Source organism: Salvelinus namaycush, chromosome 2 (assembly GCF_016432855.1).
Source record: "Salvelinus namaycush isolate Seneca chromosome 2, SaNama_1.0, whole genome shotgun sequence".
Lineage (NCBI taxonomy): Eukaryota > Metazoa > Chordata > Actinopteri > Salmoniformes > Salmonidae > Salvelinus > Salvelinus namaycush.
In genome coordinates, this window is record NC_052308.1 from 30,775,639 (window position 1) to 30,801,766 (window position 26,128).

At 41.3% G+C, this 26,128-nt stretch overlaps 1 protein-coding gene across 2 annotated transcripts; it reads right to left on the reverse strand.

Annotated features, from left to right (window-relative positions):
- Positions 1-3,416: 3,416 nt before the first annotated feature.
- On the reverse strand, positions 3,417-23,316 carry pfkfb4b (6-phosphofructo-2-kinase/fructose-2,6-biphosphatase 4b). Of its 2 annotated transcripts, XM_039011190.1 has the most exons (14): positions 23,111-23,315; positions 10,096-10,212; positions 9,882-9,978; positions 9,494-9,560; positions 8,980-9,054; positions 8,790-8,846; positions 8,230-8,351; positions 7,804-8,011; positions 7,578-7,724; positions 7,338-7,442; positions 7,137-7,266; positions 6,857-6,919; positions 6,348-6,412; positions 3,417-5,510 (listed from the first exon to the last, which is right to left on the reverse strand). In XM_039011190.1, exons 1-14 carry the CDS (start codon positions 23,229-23,231, stop codon positions 5,451-5,453), a joined length of 1,434 nt encoding a protein of 477 aa, XP_038867118.1. In that variant the 5' UTR covers positions 23,232-23,315; the 3' UTR covers positions 3,417-5,450. The 2 variants fall into 2 exon arrangements, with proteins under 2 accessions (XP_038867118.1, XP_038867126.1); XM_039011198.1 differs by lacking the exon at positions 3,417-5,510 and having other exon boundaries at positions 7,137-7,286; positions 7,407-7,442; positions 23,111-23,316.
- Positions 23,317-26,128: the final 2,812 nt, after the last annotated feature.

Genomic DNA, 26,128 nt, shown 5'->3' on the forward strand with positions numbered 1-26,128 from the left:
ACAGTAACAGACAAAACAAATACAGTACAAGATAAAGAAATAGGCTTGTTACTATAAAGAAACAAACTATTAGGGTGCATCCGGTCTCCTATGTGGGTCTGGCCACAGCACCTCATCAACATCACAAGCGATGTTCTCTCTGGCTAAACAGCGGGGGAAGTAGCATCTGGAGTGGCGTATCCAGCCCTGGCATGCCCCCTCGTTTATGTCACCACAGGCCTCCTCTTTGTCCTCATCCCCCTCTTACTCTCTCCAAAATTTGCCTCCATTGTTGTCCAAACCAAGAACGCCAACCTGAAGCCTATTTATAGCGCTCAATCTCTAATTTCTTCTCTGAAGTGAAGAAATTAGCTATAAGTGTTTTCACACGTGAGCACTGGGTATAGGTAATCGGTAAATGAGTGTGGCATTTTGAATGGCAGTGTTTTCCAATCGAAACACAAGATCTGTTAGTTTTGAAAGATGTGTCTAATGTAAAGAACTGTGTTTAGTGTTTAGCAAAAAGTGTGTTTTAAAAATGAAAACTGAGTGTAAAGCAGATAACGTGCTTGCAGTTTTGCAGACTTGGTCTGAAGATTAGGTACATGAGTTAATGCTTTCACTGAGTGTGCCTCAAGTACCCCTTTTAATGTGTAAGAGATTGTAAAAAAACGAATTGAAATGCATTCCAGGTGACTACCACATGAAGCTGGTTGAGAGAATGCCAAGAGTATGCAAAGCTGTCAAGGCAAAGGGTGGCTACTTTAAAATACAGTTGAAGTCGGAAGTTTACATATACCTTAGCCAAATACATTTAAACTCAGTTTTTACAATTCCTGACATTTAATCCTAGTAAAAAGTCCCTGTCTTAGGTCAGTTAGGATCACCACTTATTTTAAGAATGTGAAATGTCAGAATAATAGTAGAGAGAATTATTTATTTCAGATTTTATTTATTTCATCACATTCCCAGTGGGTCAGAAGTTTACATACACTCAATTAGTATTTGGTAGCATCACCTTTAAATTGTTTAACTTGGGTCAAACGTTTCGGGTAGCCTTCCACAAGCTTCCCACAATAAATTGGGTGAATTTTGGCCCATTCCTCCTGACACAGCTGGTGTAACTGAGTCAGGTTTGTAGGCCTCCTTGCTCACACACGCTTTTTCAGTTCTGCGCACAAATGTTCTATAGGAATGAGGTCAGGTCTTTGTGACGGCCACTCCAATACCTTGACTTTGTTGTCCTGAAGCCATTTTGCCACAATTTTGGAAGCATGCTTGGGGTCATTGTCCATTTGGAAGACCCATTTGCGACCAAGCTTTAACTTCCTGATTGATGTCTTGAGATGTTGCTTCAATATATCCACATAATTTTCCTACCTCATGATGCCATCTATTTTGTGAAGTGCACCAGTCCCTCCTGCAGCAAAGCACCCCCAAAACATGATGCTGCCACCCCCATGCTTCACAGTGGGATGGTGCTCTTCGGCTTGCAAGCATCCCCCTTTTCCTCCAAACATAACCATGGCCATTATGGCCAAACAGTTCTATATTTGTTTCATCAGACCAGAGGACATTTCTCCAAAAAGGACGATCTTTGTCCCCATGTGCAGTTGAAAACCGTAGTCTGGCTTTTTATGGTGGTTTTGGAGCAGTGGCTTCTTCCTTGCTGAGAGGCCTTTCAGGTTATGTCGATATAGGACTCGTTTTACTGTGGATATATATATTGTTGTACATGTTTCCTCCAGCATCTTCACAAGGTCCTTTGCTGTTGTTCTGGGATTGATTTGCACTTTTCACACCAAAGTACGTTCATCTCTAGCAGACAGAACGCATCTCCTTCCTGAGCGGTATGACGGCTGCGTGGTCCCATGGTGTTTATACTTGCGTACTATTGTTTGTACAGATTAACGTGGTACCTTCAGGCGTTTGGAAATTGCTCCCAAGGATGAACCAGTCTTGTGGAGGTCTACAATTATTTTTCTGAGGTCTTGGCTGATTTCTTTTGATTTTACCATGATGTCAAGCAAAGAGAGACTGAGTTTGAGGGTAGGCCTTGAAATACATCCACAGGTACACCTCCAATTGAATCAAATGATGTCAATTAGCCTATCAGAAGCTTATAAAGACATGATGACATTTTCTGGAATTTCCCAAGCTGTTTAAAGGTACAGTCAACTTAGTGTATGTAAACTTCTGACCCACTGGAATTGTGATATTGTGAATTATAAGTGAAATAATCTGTCTGTAAACAATTGTTAGAAAAATTACTTGTGTCATGCACAAAGTAGATGTCCTAACCGACTTGCCAAAACTATAGTTTTTTAACAAGAAATGTGTGGAGTGGTTGAAAAACGAGATTTAACGACTCCAACCTAAGTGCATATAAACTTCCGATTTCAAATGTATATTTGGATTTGTTTAACACTTTTTTGGTTTCTACATGATTCCATATGTGTTATTTCATAGTTTTGATGTCTTCACGATTATTCTACAAATGTAGAAAATAGTAAAAAAATTCATAAAAACCCCTGAATGAGTAGGTATATCCAAACTTTTGACTGGTACTGTAAATGTAATTTTGGATTGAGACAACATAAGCAGTGTTTACCATCAATGCAGTCTCTGCTAAAGCGTGAACATTGCATTTTAATTTCAATTACCCTGTAAAGCTGAATTTCCATAATGCGGATTGAATAGAACCCTAAGAGCTGTTTGAAAAGACATCCTGAAATTTCAGCCTGTTTTGGTGGGATGGAGTTTTGGCCTGCCTGGTGATATCACCAAGCGGTAAATTAGTTAACAGACCAATAAGAAAGTTCCAACAGCTAATTTTCAGTTTTCCCCCCTCTCCACTCAGACAAATTCCAGACTGTCCTAGTGCATGTGTTGCTTGAGAACATGCTCTTTGCTAAGAAGCTATAATTATATATATATTTTTTTTTACCATTTTAATTGAAAACAATCACAGTGAGGTACTTAATTGTTACCCATTTTTTTTGTTGATATTGAGATAGAAACAGCTGCTTTGGTCCTGTTTAAAAAACAGCTTTCTGTTTGAATGTTGTGGGCATACCCCAACAACAAACCGGTGTGGGCGTATATACTGGTCAATAAAAAGTACATGTCTCAAGCCAAAAACATGACAGCATTCTCTGAGGAGATAGCAAGCATTTTTGAAACCGTATGTTTGAGATACAAGTTTGAGGTGGGGTTTTTGAAGTGTTTCTCTCACTTATGCTTTGGCCACAAATACAAGTATAGGATGAATCAAAAACACTATTATTTGGGTATGAGTTAAGATGTGCTTTTAAAAGTGAGACTTTCACTGGACAGTTAAGGCCAAGGCTTGAGTAAGGACTCTATAAATATGGCTCTGACTATAACTACATGAAACACTTCGAGACATTTTTTTAGCAGAAGACTACAGCAAGAGATTTAACAAAAAAATATTTATTCCATTTGGATGATGTAGATATTTACATTGAATGCATCATATTATTGGCACGTTGACAAACAAGTCAAAATGAACAAACAAGACATGGTGAACATGCTGAAAACGATAAACAACCAGCGAGCGATTTAATGACATTCACAGCATTACTGACACCTGATTATTATGGTGATCATTACTTATGTTTACACAGATATTAGTAGTCATTTCAATTGATTTGTCATGATACTACAGATGCTAAACTACAGCAGCATTTTAGACATTGAGCAAGAGCCAAACACATTCTAGATATAGCAGATCACTGATGCAACATGAAAAAAGTCAATCAGTTTAGATTTTAACTAGATGAAGATGACCTTGATTGAAAAAATAGATGTGCAAAACCACCTTTATATGTCCTTTATATGTCTGTTATACCAGACATGTATATATATTTTTTTAAAAGACCTACAATTTATGTCCCCACCTAGAGTCCGATTCCAAATATCACATCTTCTGCAGCGGGTAAACGCAATAGTCGGTTTAATAGGAAATTCACAAAATAAAAAACAGCTTAAAAACAAACACTTGTTAACAGACAAATGGTTGGACAAAAACTAAAATACTAAGAACAAGGAGTATTACATTTAGTTTACACAGGCAGCCAATTCTGATCTTTGCCAAATGATTGGCAAAAGAGTTGATCTGATTGGTTAAAAGGCCAATTAGTGGACAAAGTTCAGAACTGGGCTGCCTGTGTAAACGCAGCCAGTGTTAAGACACTTTACAATTTGATTAAAAGCCATATGTCATGTATATAAAAAAGGTTTCACATCAGCTTGTTCAGAATACACTCACACACATACAAAACACACTCGCAGGCACACATACCCCGATAGTGGGGTGAATCACCATTGAACTGGATTCCAGTTGTCTAGACGGCTGCGTTTAGACAGGCAGCCTAATTCTGATATTTTTTCACTAATTGTTTTTTTGACCAATCAGGTCAGCTATGAGAAAGATCTGATATGATTGGTCAAAAGACCAATTTGTGGAAAAAAGATCAGGATTGGGATGCCTGTCTAAACACAGTCGATTTTCCACAGAAGGAAAGACACAGATCAGGTGAAGAACACAAGATTAAACAAGTATTTAAAAAAAAAGAACCTTAAAAAGGGGAAATCAGCAGTCGCTACATACATTTTTGGACTTATAAATTAATGATTCTTGAAGAATGAAATGTATAAATGTCTCCATCAGAACCCAAAATCTAAGCTTCTACTCCAATGTTTGTAAACAAAGTAAACAAACACTATATAGCCTCAAAACATGGTTAAAACTCAATGTTGATATCATGGATGGTCAGCCCATGCATCTATAGCTCTAGCTATGAATTTGAGAATAGTTAAATTTCTCCAGCCCATCCCTCAGCTTTTTACCGAAACCGGGGCAGGGATTACGCGTCGTTATTGGCAATTTGCATTGATTTCTGATTGAGTAGATGAAGTAGCCATGGTGAGTGATGTCACTTTGGAGTCTAGGGCCTGGATTCAATCAGATCAAGCATTAACCAGCGGTAGCCAACACCCGCATAGCTGGTGTTTAGGAGGTGCTGGAGGTGGAACTGCTTTAGAGCTGTCTAATCTGAGCGGCTGCTCGTGCGGTTATTGTCAGGAAGCCACACCCGTCCCACTCACGTTAGAAGTTCAGAACGAGAAAGTCTAGGCTATATAGAAATAATGATACTCAAATTGAACATCATTAACCTAAATAATGAGGATTCATATCAGCGTAATCGAGGTGTATATTACAACACATTCCAGTGTTCAAACTTGTAACAAGGCTGCATGGGATTATTACTAATGCGACTCGGCACATAAAATGGAAATGTCCGCAATAGGTATCCTGATTTGACAGCTCTAACGCAGTTACACCTCCGACATTCCATGAATAAAAGCAATGCAACTGCTATGCAGTTGTCAGTTATCGCAGGTTAAGGAAGAACTGATTGAATCTAAACTTTGTGCGCTGTCACGCATCACTGGTGGGCAGGGACTGTGAACAGGGCTTCTTCCGGCATCCGTGAAATGTCTACATTCTGTACAATGAAAAGAGAGAGAGAGCAGTCAGGACTAGGCAACATAAGGTTAGTTTAATTGAACCTTTCTCTCTCTGTTTAGCTGTGTTCACATTGGCAGTTTGAAGTGACTCAAATCCAATTTATTTGCATATCCGATTCGAAATCGGTTCTTTTTCCTGCAGTCTGAACAGCCAAAAAGTACATAGGATCGGATATTTCAAGACACATTTCAAACCACCTAGGTGGTTTGACGTCGGTTACAATCCGATTTCTGGCCATGCAACTTCTGTCTGAACGGTCAAATCAGATTTATTTGCCCTCAAGTGGTTTATTATTCATCATATTTATTTTTTATTTAACTAGGCAAGTCAGTTAAGAACAAATTCTTATATATTTTGTTGCTTGCGTGTGGTAGCAAACTAGCTTCTTAATTGTTTACATAAAAATGAGTGAATGTGCTAGAAAGTTAAACAGCTACCTAGCTAGCTAGTTGAGTGCTGTGGCTAGCCAAAAAGGACTAGTTTTGAAAGTTGGATCATCTTATCTTGAGGCTTTAAAAGTGTTCTTACACTAGGATTTTGAACATTCAAAGCAAACATCCACAGCAGGCATTGTTGTCACCTTAGCACGCTACATAACGTCTCAGTGATAGGAAGCACGAGCACCACTACCAATCTGCCTACACACCCGTCATTACTATGACACCTAGTGTAGCCTTGTCAGCAAATGAATGCTGTCTAAACACACAAATTTGATTTGAAAAACAAAAAAACGTATTTGAGCATTTAGGCCTGCAGTGTGAACAAGAATTTTGAGAGTGCAAGCCCAGTAAGGGCTTCTGTCTGGGGTACCTACCTCCGGCCTGTCCCTGTGGGTGTTCACAGCTTCCACATTCAACCAGACAGACTCTACTTTACATCCTACATGGACAGGATGGGAGACAAAACATGTTCCTTCGTAAGACCACTAGAGAGCAGCAGCAGTACACTGGGTCTAATACACAGATCAACACTACTAAGGTACATAAAATATAGGTGCAGTGTAAAGGATCCAGGTGTTCCGAATCAAACGGATAAATACATGTCATTGGAGTAAATATGCATGGAATAAAGCAGGGGCGCAACTTTGGTTTTATGCTGAATAAAAATATATAACACTAAAGCACACAATGCCACTTTTTGTATCACAGTGTAATGATAAAACTATGGGGGGAGATGTACACAAAAATGCTATTTCAGAATGTGGGGGGGGGGGGTCAGGTCCCCAGTGAAAGTTGCACCCCTGGAATAAAAGCATCTCATTGAAACCACTATGCTGTGTTTATTAATACACTTTCATGCAGTTATTGATAATAGTGTACTCACCATACGCCACAGGGGTCAGCTTCAATACAGTGTGCAAAGGGCACTTCAGGTAAGGCAGCTCCTCTGAAGAACAAAAACAGAACAATGTTGTAAAAGCCTAAATGGATTCAATTGAGTTGTGTTAAGAGTTACTAGAATCATATACCAATGCTTATCTGATCATGACTGATGAACAGCACATGCAGAACACTCACTCTCCTATATGCGCAGTTTCTATTGAATAGTAGGAATTCAACCGGAATACTGGGGTGTGGTGGGTATTTTAAGAGATATACGGTACCTGCACTCTTATCCAGGAAGTAAGCGAGCAGGCAGCGCATGACAGCCTGGTGACAGATGACCAGGACGTTCTCCTGCCTCTCCAGCTCCATGATGACTGGCTCCAACCGCTGCACCAGGTCCTCATAGGACTGAGGGGACAATCAGAGGCCTGTTAACACACACACTTTGTCACTCAGTATGTGTGCTGTGATGGACTCACCTCTCCTTTAGGGTAGCGGTAGCGGTATTTGTCCTGGTCTCTAAGTGAAAACTCCACAGGGAAATGTACCTGGATCTCCTCATACATCATCTCTTCACACACACCCTAGGAGAGGGAGACAAAGCAAAACAAGCTGTTTAACAGCAGGCTTAGGAGACATCACATTGAAATTAAAAGGACACATTAAATTAATATTTTAGGCCAAAATACAAACAAATGTTGCATACACACAAGACTTACAGCATCGATCTCGTTGAGAGCATTCCACTGCTCGTAGGGCACAGCCACGGCCTCAGCTGTCTGAATGGTTCTCTTCATCTGGCTGGTCCACACCTTCAAATTCTTAATGTTCTGCTCCTGGATAAACTTCCCCAGACACTTTGCAAACTGACCAACAGGAAAGGGAGAGAAAGATTGTTGCATATACATTTTTATTACGAAAAGACAGACGGACAAACCAACAAACCTCCTTGCCCCTGCCAGACAAGCCTGAGTCTCCTCCGATGCGTCCTTTGACGTTGAGGTCACTCTCTCCATGGCGACACAGGTAGATGGAGCGTGGTGTGATGTGGATGTTCATTAGGTAGTAGACAATGCGGCTCTGGATGTGGTCCAGCACCCTGTTCACCAGGTATCTCCGGCCCACGTCCATGATCTTAATGTAGGACAGATCCCTGGGGTCGGGGATGGAGTAGGAGTGACTATCAGATCTATTAGCAGTGTGAGGTTAAGACTGCTGACCTTGTCCATGTGTATTCTGAGTGTGTGTTTGCATTCTCACTTGTCCAGTATCTTGTCAAAGCGTATTCTGTAACCACTAGTGTGTGTGTGTGTGTGTGTGTGTGTGTGTGTGTGTGTGTGTGTGTGTGTGTGTGTGTGTGTGTGTGCTCACCTGTCTAGAACATCATCCAGTGGCTGGTAAGAGTTCTCGTAGCACTTGATTCTCTTCATGAAGTCCTCGATGACCTCCTCTGTATTACAGTCTATGTAGTCAGGACTACCCAGCTTCACTTGCTGCACAGACAGATAGGAAATACAGACAGTAAGAGGAAATACAGACAGTAAGAGGAAATACAGACAGTAAGAAGAAATACAGACAGTAAGAGGAAATACAGACAGTAAGAGGAAATACAGACAGTAAGAAGAAATACAGACAGTAAGAGGAAATACAGACAGTAAGAGGAAATACAGACAGTAAGAGGAAATACAGACAGTAAGAAGAAATGAGTCGAGAGAAAAAGAGGAAAAACATCTTGCTTGTCTGAATGTTTGCCAGGGCATATCAACAGAAAGATAGTAGAAATTATTCATCAGGAGGCCTGTCACACAGGAATATCATTTATTAAAGCAGAAGTCTTGAATTTTATGAGCAAATATGCTTAATAATGTCTGATCTTTTATACAACCAGTGACACACGCACAGTGCTGAAAGATAGCAGAGATGTCACGCACCGCTATGTTCTCCGCAATGACATCAGGGTCTTCACACACAGACTCCACAAAGAACACCTGGGAGGTTGAAAATGAAGATTTAGTATAAAATACACTACAGTGAAATATACTGTACACTATAAGAAAGGTAGTGAAGCCAATGAATAGACAATAACTACAGATACTAACGCCTGGCCCTGCGGTTCCATACCTTAAATCCCTTCTGCTCTGCAAACCTGGTGATGGTCCCTCTCCTCTCCCTGGTGGTGTTAGTGGCATCAAACACCTGAGGTAAGGAAGATCAAACTCCAGTCAGTCACAACATCCTCATTGCATTCAGGTTAGGAGTCCCGGCGGCACCAAGCAAAACATGAACATGCATAGGAGTTGCTGCGCTTACCCAAACAAGTCTTGTAGACTGAAGAGCAAGTGGGAAAAAGGGTGCACACGCCAAAACACAAGTTATTCTTTGCATAGTAGGCTAGATTAATTACATACCTGTATATTGAATTTAACATTCAAGACAGCCGTGGCATTGGAATACATGTACCTAATGTACATAAATGCATGTACCTAATGTACATAAATACATTGAGTAAATGTAATTACCAAGCAAGAAATAACTATTGGCGTGTGCACCCTTTTCCCACTATTCAGCAACATCCTCATTCACACTGTGATCATGAACCAAACAAGTCACCGTGGGCCTGATCTGCTCTACTCACCGCCACCTGGCCCCCCTCCACAGTCAGGTACTGGCACACATCATTCAGCGCCGTCAGTGCACACTGCCTATGGGTGGACACGTACACAACAGAATCAGAAAGATGGCAAGAAACTACTTAGAGACAATGTAGGTACAGATATGATAATTACCTGAATTGAAACTTTGCTAAAATAAAGCAACTGGGTCAAAATGCATTTTGTAGAAATTCATGTAAATAAATACTTATTTTCCCCCCCCCCTCTTTCAACTGTATCTGCCTAGTAGAGCCCAACAAAGAGCCTATTCCCTGTAACTTTGGCCTGTACTGAGAGATAAGTGAATAGAGTGTTGGGTTAGGCCTAACTTGTCCCATGCATTTCAATCCATCAGCCCTTCTCCAGCCTCACCTCCTGATCTTCAGCCCCTCTTCATTGTCTGGATGGAAAAACTCAAAAGACTTGTAGATCTTCACACACTCCCTCCTGTACTGACCCACATTGAACTCTAAACAACACATAGATACCTTTAGTCAAGATGAACATGTTTATAGGGTAAACCATATTCCCTGTGTGTATGTGTATATGTGTGTGTGAGACAGAGAGAAAAAGCTTGACCAGGTACCTTTGGTTGGCACACCAATCCAGTTGAGATAGCGGGTCAGCTTCTTGGAGATGTAGGTCTTCCCTCTCGCTGGGAGGCCCACCGTCACAATGAGGGTGGGACAGTTGGTCATACATACTGAGAGAGAAAGAGGAAATACAGAAAAATAGGAAGAGAGACAGAAAGTTTAATGAACACAGACATTGTGAATATCAGTGGAAGGTACAGTCTATTGTTGAATCAAGTGGGACCTTGCCCCATTAATGCAGAATAGAACAACTCAGACCTTAATTAAGGCAAAGACTGGATGGAGTAGCTTTGGGTGATCATTTGAGTGAAGGTAAAGCAGACAAACAGATACATGCATTCACAATGAGAATTGAAACCCCTATCATATTTGAGCCAACTGAGGAACAATGAGAATGTAGAGCGGAGAGAGGAGAAGTAGGCATGAATTGTGTTGTTGACAGAGGGAATCTAGGAATAAAAATAAATGAATAAATTGCTCCCATACCAGAGAGCAAGTCAAACAGACTATGGCTTTGCAAAGGCTGGTGAAGCTGTGACACACATTTACAGATCTAATTAAACTAGGGTAAATAAACCTGACGCTAAGAGGGATCCACAGACTGCACACAGGCATACTATCCGATGATCCTAGAACAACCAACTTACAGTGATCAACTACAGAACAGCCTTATTGAAACAATCAACAAATGTCCAAAAAGAGTGACACAGCATAAAACGCTGACCAACTGCTTGCTCCTAGTGCCCTAGGGCAAAAAAAAGCATCTAATGATGTACTTAGCTTTTCTACGAGTGGTCTTAGCTTTTCTACGAGTGACATTAGATTACGAGCTCCTACGAATGTTGAAACGATTAACTTAGCCTTAAGATGCTTTTGGTAAACCGGGCCTGGTTTGATAAAAGTAATCCTGTGGCCCTCTTCAAAACAGAGGGAAATGTAGGCAACTGTACTACAAACTCTGGCTGCTAACAGGCTATCCCTCCTCCTTAGTAAACAAGCAATTGTAATCCCCTCCACTGGCCCTATGAAATCACACCAAGCCTGGCATGGTTCTTTGTTCTAGTATTTTTCCAATTACTGTGCCAAATATACAACGAGCCAAAGTGGGGACAACCACCTCTGAAATCTGCAGCGGTTGCACCTGAGGGAGAGAGTCGAGCTCAGCACAAGGGAGCGTCTGGAATAGGTCAGAGGGAGACAGTGTTGTTTTTTTAGTGTGAGGACACGGAACAAGTCAAACCTAAAATACTACAGATTCCAAGCAGTGGCTGACTGAACCCTTGGTTGAAAAGTAGACAGAGTTCCACAGGAGGTGAGACAAACCAAGACTGCAGAGTAATCATCTGCTGTCTACCTACCACACAAACGACACTGCCCTCCACACAAACAAAATCTCTCTTCTGCAACACAGTTATGCAGCAGTATACCACCCTGAATCCCATTGCTGGCTTGCCTTTGAAGCTAAGCCTGGTCAGTCCTTAGATGGGAGATCAGATGCTGCTGAAAGTGGTGTTGGAAGGCCTTTAGGGAGCACTTCCCTTTGGTCAAAGGAGATCCCAAAGCCCCAGGGTAGTGACAGGGACACTGCCCCACGTAGGGTGCCGTCTTTTGGATGGGACGTTAAACGGGTGTCCTGACTCCCTGTGGTCACTAAAGATCCCATGACATTTAACAGAAAAGTAGGGGTGTTAACCCAGGTGTCCTGGCTAAATTCCCAATCTGGCCCTCATACCATCATGGCCACCATCCCCAGCTTCCAATTGGCTCATTCATCCCCTCTCTTCCCCCCTGTAACTCTACCCCAGGTCATGGCTGTAAAAGAGAATATGTTCTTAGTCAATTTACCAGGTAAAATAAGGATTAATAAAAGAAATATGCCCTGTAAGGAAATGTTCTTCATAAAACCGTCTGGGGCAATCCCTGTTGGGACCCGAACCCACAGTGAAGGGACATATGGAAGTTCTGGAGTGAATCAGTAAGTTTTCCCCAACTGTTTTGGACTTTTGACGATAGTTGGCTGCCTGTTATTCTGCAGCGCAACAATAACAGTGGCTCATATTGATCGTTTACCAGTCCCTTCTCAATGCTGCTGGGCCATGGACAGGTGGTCCAAACAAACAAACAGGCGCTCCTGTGCTGCCATTTACATAAGTTCAACGTCGCCTTCACTGTGCATATATTTGCTCAAATGATGTTTAAAGGGCGGCTGAACTCACAGAATTTGCCTGGGCTTTTCTGCTGCCCATTAAGAAAAACGAGATTTGCGTCTTGGGGGGGAGGGGGCAGTTGTAACACTGACGAAGATGAGGACGGACAGTGGAGCGCAACCTGGACGTCTCGGCCAGCGGAGCACTTGAGTGGATGTTAAACTGGATGTGGAATGAGCTAGACGGCACAGAGTTTTTAATACGCGTCCGGACACCATCTTGTAGAGCAAAGAGAGCAAGCTGTCTGTCGCAGCCAAGGGGAAGCTGTGGCTTAGTGGAGGACGCTGCTAACTTGTACAACACATTTCTTCTACTACAACTCATCTCACAGGCAATTTGTGCTAATTATACACTGAGAGTACAAAACATTAGGATCACCTTCCTAATATTGAATTGCACCCCCTTTTGCCCTCAGAACAGCCTCAATTCATCGGGGTATGGAATCTACAAAGTGTCGAAAGCTTTCCACAGCGAGTTGGCTGGATGTCCTTTGGGTGGTGGATCATTCTTGATACACACAGGAAACTGTTGAGCGTGAAAAACCCAGCAGCGTTGCAGTTCTTGACACACTCAAACCGGTGCGGGTGGCACCTACTACCATACCCAATTAAAAGGCACTTACATTTTTGTCTTGCCCATTCACCCTTTGAATGGCACACATACACAATCCATGTCTCAATTGTCTCAAGGTTTAACAATCCTTCTTTAACCTGCCTCCTCCCTTTCATATACACTGACTGAAGTGGATTTAACAAGTGACATCAAGAGATCATAGACTGACCAGGTGAAAGCTATGTCATGGAAAGAGCAGTTTTGTTTTATCTACCCACAGTGCATTGGTTCAATATCACCTTCTCATGATATATAGCCATCACTCTATTTTTCCATCCTTACTTCTATGCTACAATACTGTATTGATTGTTGCTATTAAAAATGGACACTCCAGCTATTTATATTTTCCTGTTGAGAAACAATATCCCATGTAAAAATCCAGTAATGTACAGTCGTGGCCAAAAGTTTTGAGAATGACACAAATATTAACTTCCACAAAGTTTGCTGCTTCAGTGTCTTTAGATATTTTTGTCAGATGTTACTATGGAATACTGAAGTAAAATTACAAACATTTCATAAGTGTCAAAGGCTTTTATTGACAATTACATGAAGGTGATGCAAAGAGTCAATATTTGCAGTGTTGACCCTTCTTTTTCAAGACCTCTGCAATCTGCCCTGGCATGCTGTCAATTAACTTCTGGGCCACATCCTGACTGTGGCAGTCCATTCTTTCATAATCAATCTTTGGAGTTTGTCAGAAGTTGTGGTTTTTTGTTTGTCCACCCGCCTCTTAAGGATTGACCACAAGTTCTCAATGGGATTAAGGTCTGGGGAGTTTCCTGGCCATGGACCCAAAATGTCGACGTTTTGTTCCCCGAGCCACTTAGTTATCACTTTTGCCTTATGGCAAGGTGCTCCATCATGCTGGAAAAGGCATTGTTCGTCACCAAACTGTTCCTGGATGGTTGGGAGAAGTTGCTCTCGGAGGATGTGTTGGTACTATTCTTTATTCATGGCTTTGTTCTTAGGCAAAATTGTGAGTGAGCACACTCCCTTGGCTGAGAAGCAACCTCACACATGGTCTCAGGATGCTTTACTGTTGGAGTGACACAGGACTGATGGTAGCGCTCACCTTGTCTTCTCCGGACAAGCTTTTTTCCAGATGCCCCAAAAATTCGGAAAGGGGATTCATCAGAGAAAATGACTTTACCCCAGTCCTCAGCAGTCCAATCCCTGTACCGTTTGCAGAATATCAGTCTGTCCCTGATGTTTTCCTGGAGAGAAGTGGCTTCTTCGCTGCTCTTCTTGACAACAGGGGATTCCTCCAAAACTCTTCGCCTCACTGTGCGTGCAGATGCACTCACACCTGCCTGCTGCCATTCCTGAGCAAGCTCTGTACTGGTGGTGCCCCGATCCCGCAGCTAAATCAACTTTAGGAGACGGTCCTGGCGCTCGCTGGACTTTCTTGGGCGCCCCGAAGCCTTCTTCACAACATTTGAACCGCTCTCCTTGAAGTTCTTGATGATGCGATAAATGGTTGATTTAGGTGCAATCTTACTGGCAGCAATATCCTTGCCTGTGAAGCCCTTTTTGTGCAAAGCAATGATGACGGCACGTGTTTCCATGCAGGTAACCATGGTTGACATAGGAAGAACAATGATTCCAAGCACCACCCTCCTTTTGAAGCTTCCAGACTGTTATTCGAACTCAATCAACATGACAGAGTGATCTCCAGCCTTGTCCCCGTCAACACTCACACCTGTGTTAACGAGAGAATCACTGACATGATGTCAGCTGGTCCTTTTGTGGCAGGGCTGAAATGCAGTGGAAATGTTTTTGGGGGATTCAGTTCAATTGCATGGCAAAGAAGGACTTTGCAATTAATTGCAATTCATCTGATCACTCTTCATAACATTCTGGAGTATATGCAAATTGCTATCATACAAACTGAGGCAGCAGACTTTGTGAAAATTAATATTTCTGTCATTGTCAAAACTTTTGGCCACGACTGTACACACACTTAAGGTTAAGGGCAAACAAATATGTTGAGAAAAATCTATTTTTTTCTGCAAACTTAAAGGAGTAGGCCATTCAATGAGTTGGTCTGATGGTGCCCTCTGATGTCATCGGCCTCCCCCCACCCCACTTGTGCTATGTCATGAGGAAACCTAGACCACCTATTGAGATGTGCCTAGAGCAGATGATAAATGAAGTGATAGGGAGAATGGAATACAGCGTTAATTTCGTCAACAACAACTATGACAAAAAATACTTGTCAACAACATTTTTCATGGCTAAAACTATGGCGATAACGAGATGAGATGGCCTGAGAAAAAAACGATAACTACTACAAATAACTTTTCATTTTAGTCTAAAATGTGACGATAAACATGCACAATATTTCAAGTCATGGTACTTTATATCGTTGTGTGTAACAATGTAACATGGACAATTTAATTACATTTAGACAAAGCTTTTTCATTGTTAAAATAGGCCCCCCAAAAATGTAATAATCATTATTTTTTATCTCTCACAAGTGTTTGAATACTAACGTCCGTTCAGATATCCGGATATTCAATTCACAGTGCCCATGCCGAGTTTACAGTTGGTCTATCCACATATCTGTCGACAGTTGTCGCAGTGACATCATGAACATTCTATTGTTATGAGAAGGTATAAACACAAAAACGACAGGCTGCATGACATCAGCAGCCTGGTGGTCCAAATTTCTGTATTTTAATAACAATAAGCCCATCCATTTAAAAATGTATATGTCATAAGCCAGGCAACTAAAAGCAACTTTCTAAACAATGTTTTGTTACTAGCTAGCTAGTTCAAATAATGACCAGAGCATAGCTGACATCTTACTTTTTATTCAGGAAAATAAACTCACAACAAAGTCCATTATTTACAAGGTAATGGCGAGCTACAACGGACGCTACGACATGGTCAAAGTTGAACTTTTTTCATGTGTCTGCGACAAGAAAACCGACAGTCGCAGCCATAGAAATAGAATCCATAGAACAGGCCTCCCCTTTCAAGTCATGGATGGCATAATGGGTGGAGTGGCGGACATTTTGAGTGTACCCATAACTTGGTTGAAGATTACAAAGGTTAGGACAAGTTATGATTCCATGTGGAAGCTTTTTTTGAAAATAAAACAGATTCATGGCCCAATACTGTTGCTTAGCATAGCTGATCCCATAGACTGAGCCGGTATTCATAATTTTCCCAGCGTGGGGGAAAACATGGGGGAGTTCTCTCGACCAGCAGAAAATAACTACTGCATCCAAAGTAGGTATTTTGCAAAGATTCAATCAAGTATAATCTTAGCAACTGTTCAAGCAATAATGAAAACAACATTGTAAGGGTATGAGAACACCAAAAGTGTTTTGGTTTAGAAGAAATAACTTAAATCTAGGCTATGTTGAATGGGCGCAGTTGTTTCCCCCCATGGTGGCCGTTGTTCAGGGAACTACTTGTTTATGAGGTGAATAGCGACTCGGAGTTATAAAGCGTTATGGCATATTAGAATCCTGGAGGGTTCGGGTTTCACAAGATTGTGATCTTGAAAAAGGAAACTATGACATATTTTATATCACTATAATGGACATCCACCCTCACACATAAGGATGGCTCTGTTGCGGAAAAACGGATACATGTTTGATAGTGTCTTGATGCTGTATTGTTTGTCCTTCAAGTTCTAATACTTTAATGTTACCCCTTCCTTGTGTTTTTTGTAAAAAAAAAATAAAAAAAATAAAGAATCCTCATCTTAACCTTCATCTTTAACCTAAACCCATACCTGGAAGTAAAAGCAGGAATTGTACCCTTCAATCTGCGCTGTGATTTGTTGAGTCGCCATGAACTCCTAATAATGAGGACAAAACTGACAGTGAAGTAGTCCTATTTGTAGAACATTGCAATCAAAATCCTATTGTGTACTATCAAACTCGGATACTCAACCAATGTCTTTCCTTTGCATAGTGATTTGTTCAATTCTAGCATTCACTTCCAGCATTTTTAAAAATGTATTCATTTCCTGAACTAATTTATTATTTACACACTGTGTAATCCTTCTTATTTTAGTATGCTTCTATTTCAACAACAAAAACATTTCCTTTATGGAAATAATTATTATCCTCTTCTTTTCGCCACTACGGGTAGTCAGCCAATTTACAAAGGTCTATTTGGAAAGCTTCCTAAATTTGTTGACTTATGCTATAAAGTTAGCTAGTGGTTCTCAGCTGTTAGCAGGGTCTTAAAATTGCCATAATTTTTTGAGTCATTACTGAATTATTCTTTGTAACAAATCAAACATTTAAATACCGTTTTAGAAGGTAAAGTAAAAAATCCAAACCAGTCAAATGATTACCGCCAAACCCTACGCTGGCAGTTATTGTTGTTTCCCCATGATTCACCGTAGTAACAACATAGCCACTACCACTTCCTCAAAATAGTCCGAATTAATATAAGATAAATATGAATTAATATAACATGAAACAAGTAATCAAATTAACTTTTTTTGCCAAGGAGGTCTTAGTCGCGCAACTTTATCTAGCTAAGGTGTTTGATGCAGTATTTCTCAAGCAAAGATAGACTTTGGCCATGAAAAATGGTCCAACTCCACCTCTTTCTCAATTTTCGAACAGAAATGGAGGGTGCTTTTGGTGGTTCTTCGAAGTGTCATTCTGGTCATACGCGCCAGAACCAACGTAGGTAGTTTGTTAACTAAGCTAGCCAGTAACTCCTCCAGTATGGGTTGACGTCATTTCACAGGATTTGTTTTTGGACAGAAGATGTAGAGAATCGGTAAGATATATCACATTGTCTCAATTCTCATTTCAAATTAAAATCGTATTTGTCACATGCACCAAATACAACAGTTATAGACTGTACCGTGAAATGCTTGCTCACGAGCCCTTCCCAACAACGCAGAGTTAAAAAATATTAATACAAATAAAAATAGTAACACAAGAGGAATACAATACACAAGAATTAAGCTAAATACAGCGAGTACCAGTACCAGACCAATGTGCAGGGGTAAGAGGTATTTGAGGTAGATATGTACATAAAGGCAGGGTAAAGTAACTAGACAACAGGATAGACAATAATAAAGTAAAAATAAATAACTGAGTAGTAGCAGTATATGATAAGTATGAAAGTGTGTGTTGTGTCTGTATGCAGGTTTTGTGTAAAAGTGTCAGTGTAAAGTGTGTGAATGAATATATACACATATATAAACACACACACCAGTTTGGGTCACTTAGAAATGTCCTTGTTTTTGAAAAGCGAATTTTTCGTCCATTAAAATAACATAAAATTGATCTGAAATACAGTGTAGACAGTTAATGTTGTAAATGACTATTGTAGCTAGAAACGGCAGATTTTTAATGGAATATCTACATAGGCGTACAGAGGCCCATTATCAGCAACCATCACTCCTGTGTTCGCTAATCCAAGTTTATCATTTTAAAAAGCTAATTGATCATTAGAAAACCCTTTTGCAATTATGTTAGCACAGCTGAAAATGGTTGTACTGATTAAAGAAGCATTAAAACTGGCCTTCTTTAGACTAGTTGAGTATCTGGAGAATCAGCATTTGTGGGTTCGATTACAGGCTCAAAATGACCAGAAACAAAGATCTTACTTCTGAAACTCGTCAGTCTATTCTTGTTCTGAGAAATGAAGGCTATTCCACGAGAGAAATTGCCAAGAAACTGAAGATCTTGTACAACGCTGTGTACTACTCCCTTCACAGTACAGCGCAAACTGGCTCTAACCAGAATAGAAAGAGGAGTGGGAGGCCCCGATGCACAACTGAGCGAGAGGACAAGTAAATTAGTGTCTAGTTTGAGAAACAGATGCCTCACAAGTCCTCAACTGGCAGCTTCATTAAATACACTGCTCAAAAAAATAAAGGGAACACTAAAATAACACATCCTAGATCTGAATGAATGAAATATTCTTATTAAATACTTTTTTCTTTACATAGTTGAATGTGCTGACAACAAAATCACACAAAAATTATCAATGGAAATCAAATTTATCAACCCATGGAGGTCTGGATTTGGAGTCACACTCAAAATTAAAGTGGAAAACCACACTAGAGGCTGATCTAACTTTGATGTAATGTCCTTAAAACAAGTCAAAATGAGGCTCAGTAGTGTGTGTGGCCTCCACGTGCCTGTATGACCTCCCTACAACGCCTGGGCATGCTCCTGATGAGGTGGCGGATGGTCTCCTGAGGGATCTCCTCCCAGACCTGGACTAAAGCATCCGCCAACTCCTGGACAGTCTGTGGTGCAACGTGGCGTTGGTGGATGGAGCGAGACATGATGTCCCAGATGTGCTCAATTGGATTCAGGTCTGGGGAACGGGCAGGCCAGTCCATAGCATCGATGCCTTCTTCTTGCAGGAACTGCTGACACACTCCAGCCACATGAGGTCTAGCATTGTCTTGCATTAGGAGGAACCCAGGGCCAACCGCACCAGCATATGGTCTCACAAGGGGTCTGAGGATCTCATCTCGGTACCTAATGGCAGTCAGGCTACCTCTGGCGAGCACATGGAGGGCTGTGCGGCCCCCCAAAGAAATGCCACCCCACACCATGACTGACCCACCGCCAAACCGGTCATGCTGGAGGATGTTGCAGGCAGCAGAACGTTCTCCACGGCGTCTCCAGACTCTGTCACGTCTGTCACATGTGCTTATGTGCTCAGTGTAAACCTGCTTTCATCTGTGAAGAGCACAGGGCGCCAGTGGCGAATTTGCCAATCTTGGTGTTCTCTGGCAAATGCCAAACGTCCTGCACGGTGTTGAGCTGTAAGCACAACCCCCACCTGTGGACGTCGGGCCCTCATACCACCCTCATGGAGTCTGTTTCTGACCGTTTGAGCAGACACATGCACATTTGTGGCCTGCTGGAGGTCATTTTGCAGGGCTCTGGCAGTGCTCCTCCTTGCACAAAGGCGGAGGTAGCGGTCCTGCTGCTGGGTTGTTGCTCTCCTACGGCCTCCTCCACGTCTCCTGATGTACTGGCCTGTCTCCTGGTAGAGCCTCCATGCTCTGGACACTACGCTGACAGACACAGCAAACCTTCTTGCCACAGCTCGCATTGATGTGCCATCCTGGATGAGCTGCACTACCTGAGCCACTTGTGTGGGTTGTAGACTCCGTCTCATGCTACCACTAGAGTGAAAGCACCGCCAGCATTCAAAAGTGACCAAAACATCAGCCAGGAAGCATAGGAACTGAGAAGTGGTCTGGGGTCACCACCTGCAGAACCACTACTTTATTGGGGGTGTCTTGCTAATTGCCTATAATTTCCACCTGTTGTCTATTCCATTTGCACAACAGCATGTGAAATTTGTCAATCAGTGTTGCTTCCTAAGTGGACAGTTTGATTTCACAGAAGTGTGATTGACTTGGAGTTACATTGTGTTGTTTAAGTGTTCCCTTTATTTTTTTGAGCAGTGTAGTACCCGCAAAACACCAGTCAACGTCAACAGTGAAGAGGTGACTCCGGGATGCTGGCCTTCTAGGCAGAGTTACAAAGAAAAAGCCATATCTCAGACTGGCCAATAAAAAGAAAAGATTAAGATGGGCAAAAGAACAGACACTGGACATAGGAAATCTGCCTAGAAGGCCAGCATCCCGGAGTTGCCTCTTCACTATTTTGGTAAAAGACCAAGTCCATATTATGGCAAGAACATCTCAAAAAAGCAAAGACAAATGACAGTCCATCATTAATTTAAGACAAGGTCAGTCAATCCGGAAAATTTCTAGAACTTTGAAAGTTTCTTCAAGTGCAGTCGCAAAAAACATCAAGCGCTATGATGAAACTGGCTCTCATGAGGACCGCCACAGGAAAGGAAGACCCAGAGTTACCTCTGCTGCAGAGGATAAGTTGATTAGAGTTACCAGCCTCAGATTGGAGCCCAAATAAATGCTTTAGAGTTCAAGTAACAGACACATCTCAACATCAACTGTTCAGAGGAGACTGTGTGAAATCAGGCCTTCATGGTTGGATTGCTGCAACAAACCACTACTAAAAGGACAGCAATAAGAAGAAGAGACTTGCTTGGGCCAAGAAACACGAGTATGGACATTAGACCGGTGGAAATCTGTCCTTTGGTCTGATGAGTCCAAATGTGAGATTTTTGGTTCTAACCGCTGTGTCTTTGTGAGACGCATAGTTGAACGGATGATCTCCGCATGTGTTTCCCACAGTGAAGCATGGAGGAGGAGGTGTGATGGTGCTTTGCTGGTGACACTGTCAGTGATTTATTTAGAATTCAAGGCACACTTAACCAGCATGGTTACCACAGCACTCTGCAGTGATACGTCATCCCATCAGGTTTGAGCTTAGTGGTACTATCATTTGTTTTTCAAAAGGACAATGATCCAACAGACCTCTAGGTTGTGTATTTGACCAAGAAGGAGCATGATGGAGTGCTGCATCAGATGACCTGGCCTCCACAATCCCTCGACCTTAACCCAATTGAGATGGTTTGGGATGAGTTGGACCGCAGAGTGAAGGAAAAGCAGCCAACAAGTGCGCAGCATATGTGGGAACTCCTTCAAGACTGTTGGAAAAGCATTCCAGGTGAAGCTGGTTGAGACAATGCCAAGTGTGCAAAGCTGTCATCAAGGCAAAGGGTGGCTACTTTAAAGAATCTAAAATCAAAAATATATTTTGAATTGTTTAACACTTTTTTTGGTTACTACATGATTCCAAATGTGTTATTTCATAGTTTTGATGTCTTCACTATTATTTTACAATGTAGAAAATAGTAAAAGAAAGAAAAACCCTTGAATGAGTAGATGTGCAAACTTTTGACTGGTACTGTAAATAAATCAGAGGCTCGGCGTAATGGGCAGGTTTGTCTCAGGTCCTGCTGCTATGAGTGGATAGAGCGTTATCAGCCATCAATCATGACAATTCGCCCTAGGCATTAATCGTAAATCATAGTCCACAGATGCTAGGACGCGATAGTCCGGCATCCCTGTGACACTAGCTAAACTGCTCTGAGACCCCCATCCGTGGGGGACGTAGGCTACTGCCTGAGCGCCTACCTCCCCAAGATTCCCCACCAACATGTCTCCAGTACATGTACTCTGTTAATTTGAACATGTCAACAGTTTGAGAAATTGCCTGAGCTGTGCTGAGAATTTGAAAAGTATGAATGTCAATGGTCCAATATTCTAGAACATTGCATACCGTATATGTTTGGTACTCTGATAGAATTTAGTTAACAGAGGATTGTAAAGGGTCTGAGTCCGCAGATACAGAGACGGTATAGTCTGGCATCCCATTGTGACATAGCTTCGTAGCGCTCTGAGACCACCATCCACGGGACTAACAGCCCTAATGCGCACCTAGCCAGAATTCCCAACCAGTGCACTGCGTCCATTTGAACGTGTTGACAGTTTTGACTGAGCCACGCTGATAATTCGAAAATCGAAAAGCATTAAAGCCAATGGTCCAATATTCTAGAACACAAGTTTTGGACTTTAGTGGGCAAGTGCATGATTGTAATCCAAACCAACCCTCATGTAATTTGTGACAACCTCAGTTACACACATCTCACAAAACTCTGTTTTGGAATAGACTGACTTTATGACCAAAGTTATCCTACTTACACGTTTTAGTCAATTTTGCCACTGGAATACATGTTTGACTAATTCCGATGCCACATATGCAATTTCCACTAGAGATGTTGGTTTTAGCGTTCAGTTTCCCTTTAAACATGTTTAGTTAAACAATAAAATAACCTTGTTGTACTCTACATCCGCATGGTTGGGTTGATCGGTTTTGCGATCACTGGCAAACGGACGCGTTGTCATGTGCGAGTCATCTGCCTGGTCTAATTCAATTCTGAGCGCTTCCATACCATTTCGATATCATAGGCCATTTCTCTAGCATTTCATATAGCCTATGCGTAATTGCAATATTGGCATGAATAAACATTTTAAAATGGAAATACCTAAATAAAAATATTTTTAAAAGTGGAATAATTTAAGACGAAATCGAAATTATTCAATATTAGGCTAGTCCCTTGAAGAAAATCCTGACCTTGTCATGCTGCACAACGCCACTGTGTAGAACCTGGGAATCTCGAACTTCGATGAAGTACAACATATCTACATTTGTTTAAAATATTCTGTATTTGGCCAAATCGAGCATACCCTTCGCTGCGCCCATGCGCTGTTGGCACAAGCCGGTGTTTCACCAAGGCAACTTACCCCTTCTTTGTAAAATGTGTACAAAGAGCCCGTTTTTCCATGGCATCCATATTTTCTTCAGCGGGTTCTGAGTAAGCTCACGGGGTGATGTTGCCATTATATGGTATTCGTTGGAAGTCATCCTGGTCGCTGCACCTGTCCCGTTTTAAGCGACAGAAGCGGTATTCTACTTGATGGCAGCTAGTTTGAGCAACAGAGCTGCGAGGGAATTATATCATATTGGCTGAGGAACATAAAACCTACATCATTACCGTAATGTCACTACGCTGTGCGCATTAGATGGTGTAGGCTACATTTATGATCATTCAATAAAGTTGAGCAAAACGCTGTAATTTAGGCTATTTTCCGTTTATTTGCGTTTCTATGAAAATGACCTCAGAGCATCTGTGTGTGTGAGAGGTCTGACTTTATTGTATGGGGCTTACTTGAAAAGGGATGCCAGTGTCAATGACTTCCCTGTTTTAGTCTACAGGCCTAGGCTTAAATGCAACATTAACATAATAACATGCCATTTTATATAGGAAGACTATTATTGCTTCAAATACTGTCAGAGTTTGGAGAAAATATACATAGCCCGTTTGTTTTTAAAATGCTTCAAAATGCCTTGTTCACGTTATAACAATATAGCTACTGCATGCTACAATCTAACAACCCAACTGTGCATGTACCGTAATATCGTAGAACAGTGCCCCCAAAAGAGGGGAGCACTAAACTAAAGTAGGGGAAAGATAAGAAACGAGTCTTCCGCTGTTCGCATGCAACGCACATGGACAGAGAATGGTGATGTGAATTTAACCAATCACAGGTGAAAAAGAGGAAATGCATCATCCAATGGTAAGGCCGACACATTGGTCAGGAGGGCGTGTTCACTGCATGGGATCTGACGATAAACACAACACAACACAACACAACACGCTAATTCATGGCATATATTCACGTTAGTTAACAGCAGTCGGACAGCTACCTGGCCAAACGGGGTGATAAGCAGTAGTGTAAAGTACTAAAGTAAAAATACTTTAAAGTACTACTTAAGTCGTTTTTTGGGGTATCTGTACTTTACTGTTTATATTTTTGACAACCTTTAATTTGATTTAGGAATGTAGTGGAGTAAAAGTATGTACTTTTTACTCCTTACATTTTCCCTGACACCTAAAAGTACTTGTTACATTTTGAATGCTTATTAGCAGGACAGAAAAATTGTTAAATTCTTGCACTCATCAAGAGAACATGCCTGCTCATCCTTACTGCCTCTGATCTGGCAGACTCACCAAAGACAAATGCTAGTTTGTAAATGAGGTGTGAGTGTGCCCCTGGCTATCCGTAACAATAGTGCCATCTGGTTTGTCTAATATAAGGAATTTGAAATGATTTATACGTTTACTTTTGATACTTAAGTATATTTTAGCAATTCAATTTACTTTTCATACTTAAGTAAATGTAAAACTCTAGAGTGGCGCAGCGGTCTAAGGCACTGTATATCAGTGCTAGAGGCATCACTACAGATAATGGTTCGATTCCAGGCTGTATCACAACCGGCTGTGATTGGGAGTCCCATAGATTGCACAACTGGCCCAGCGTCGTCCGGCTTAGGGTTTGGCCGGGGTAGCCGTCATTGTAAATAAGAATTTGTTATTAACTGACTTGTCTGGTTAAATAAAACCCAATTACTTTTACTCAAGTAGTATTTTACTGGGTGACTTTCACTTGAGTAATTTTTTATGAAGGTCTTTACTTTTACTCAACAATTGGGTACTTTTTCCACCACTGGTGATAAGTTTCCCTACACAGAAATTGTCATTGAAACAGTTGATTAAAAGTGAATTAAAATACGTTTATTATGCCACTAACAGTCGTTATGTGCTTTGAACTCTAGCAATAGGATAAAACAGCTTCTAACCAGTGTGTTGTTTTATTGTGCCTGTATCGTAATATAATAGAACAGTGCGCTCTCAACAGTGCGTCTGACATCACATGCTGAAAAGAGTGGCGCACTCTGCTTAATGAAGGGGAAAGGTTAAGATAACGCACTAGTTTGAGAAAAATACGTCTTCCGCTGTTCACATGCAACGTACATGGGCAGTGAATGTTCATGTGAATTTAACCAATCACAGGTGAAAACGGAAAATGCATCGTCCAATGATAGGGCCGAAACATTGGTCGGGAGGGCGTGTTCACTGCATGGGGATCTGAAGATCAACGCAGTGGTCAAAGAGTGGGAGGTGTACAATTCATTCATGTTCAGCAATTCGAACAAACTGTTCAGAACAAACTCCCTTCCTCTGCATCAAAATAACCTGGATGAAAATAATCCAAGATAAACATACCACACACAGTACATAACTGTATTTTGCAACAGCACATCATACAGATTCATAGCATAGATTCACAGGTTAGTTACAGCAGTCGGACAGCTTTATCCACTATCTTCCTGGACAAACTGGATTATTATGAGTTTCCCTACACAGAAATTGTCATTGAATCAGAATCGATTAAAAGTTAATTAAAACACGTTTATTATGCCACTAACAGTCGGTCTGTGTTTTTAATTGTAGCAATAGGATAAAAAACAGCTTTTAACCAGTGTGTCGTTGTTTTATTGGCCGAGCTGACAAAGTTCTACTAATGGACAGAATATTGAATCATATTGCTATATTGTAGCTACAGTTTTCCCAAATTGCCAGTACTCACTTTCAGAGCAGAGGGAACATAGCGCCCCCTTGTGGCATTTCTTAAAACTATGGACTTTCTAAAAACATTGGGAGGGGCTGTGTACCCACTCAATCCCCCATTGACACCAAGTAACATAGTAATGGAGATAATACAATCATATCTATCTATCCATCTATCTATCTACATACACACACACACACACACACTACCGGTCAAACATATTAAAACACCTACTCATTCAAGGGTTTTTCTATGTTTACTATTTTCTACATTGTAGAATAATAGTGAAGACATCAAATCTATGAAATAACACATATGGAATCATGTAGTAACCAAAAAAGTGTTAAA

Excerpts from the sequence above, each read along its gene's own strand:
- pfkfb4b (XM_039011190.1), bottom strand. The coding sequence starts at position 23,231 with ATGACTTCCAACGAATACCATATAATGGCAACATCACCCCGTGAGCTT. Across the intron at positions 9,561-9,881 it reads GAGGGGCTGAAGATCAGGAG|GCAGTGTGCACTGACGGCGC; the intron begins GTGAGGCTGGAG and ends GTCCACCCATAG. Across the intron at positions 9,055-9,493 it reads TGGAGGGGGGCCAGGTGGCG|GTGTTTGATGCCACTAACAC; the intron begins GTGAGTAGAGCA and ends TCCTTACCTCAG.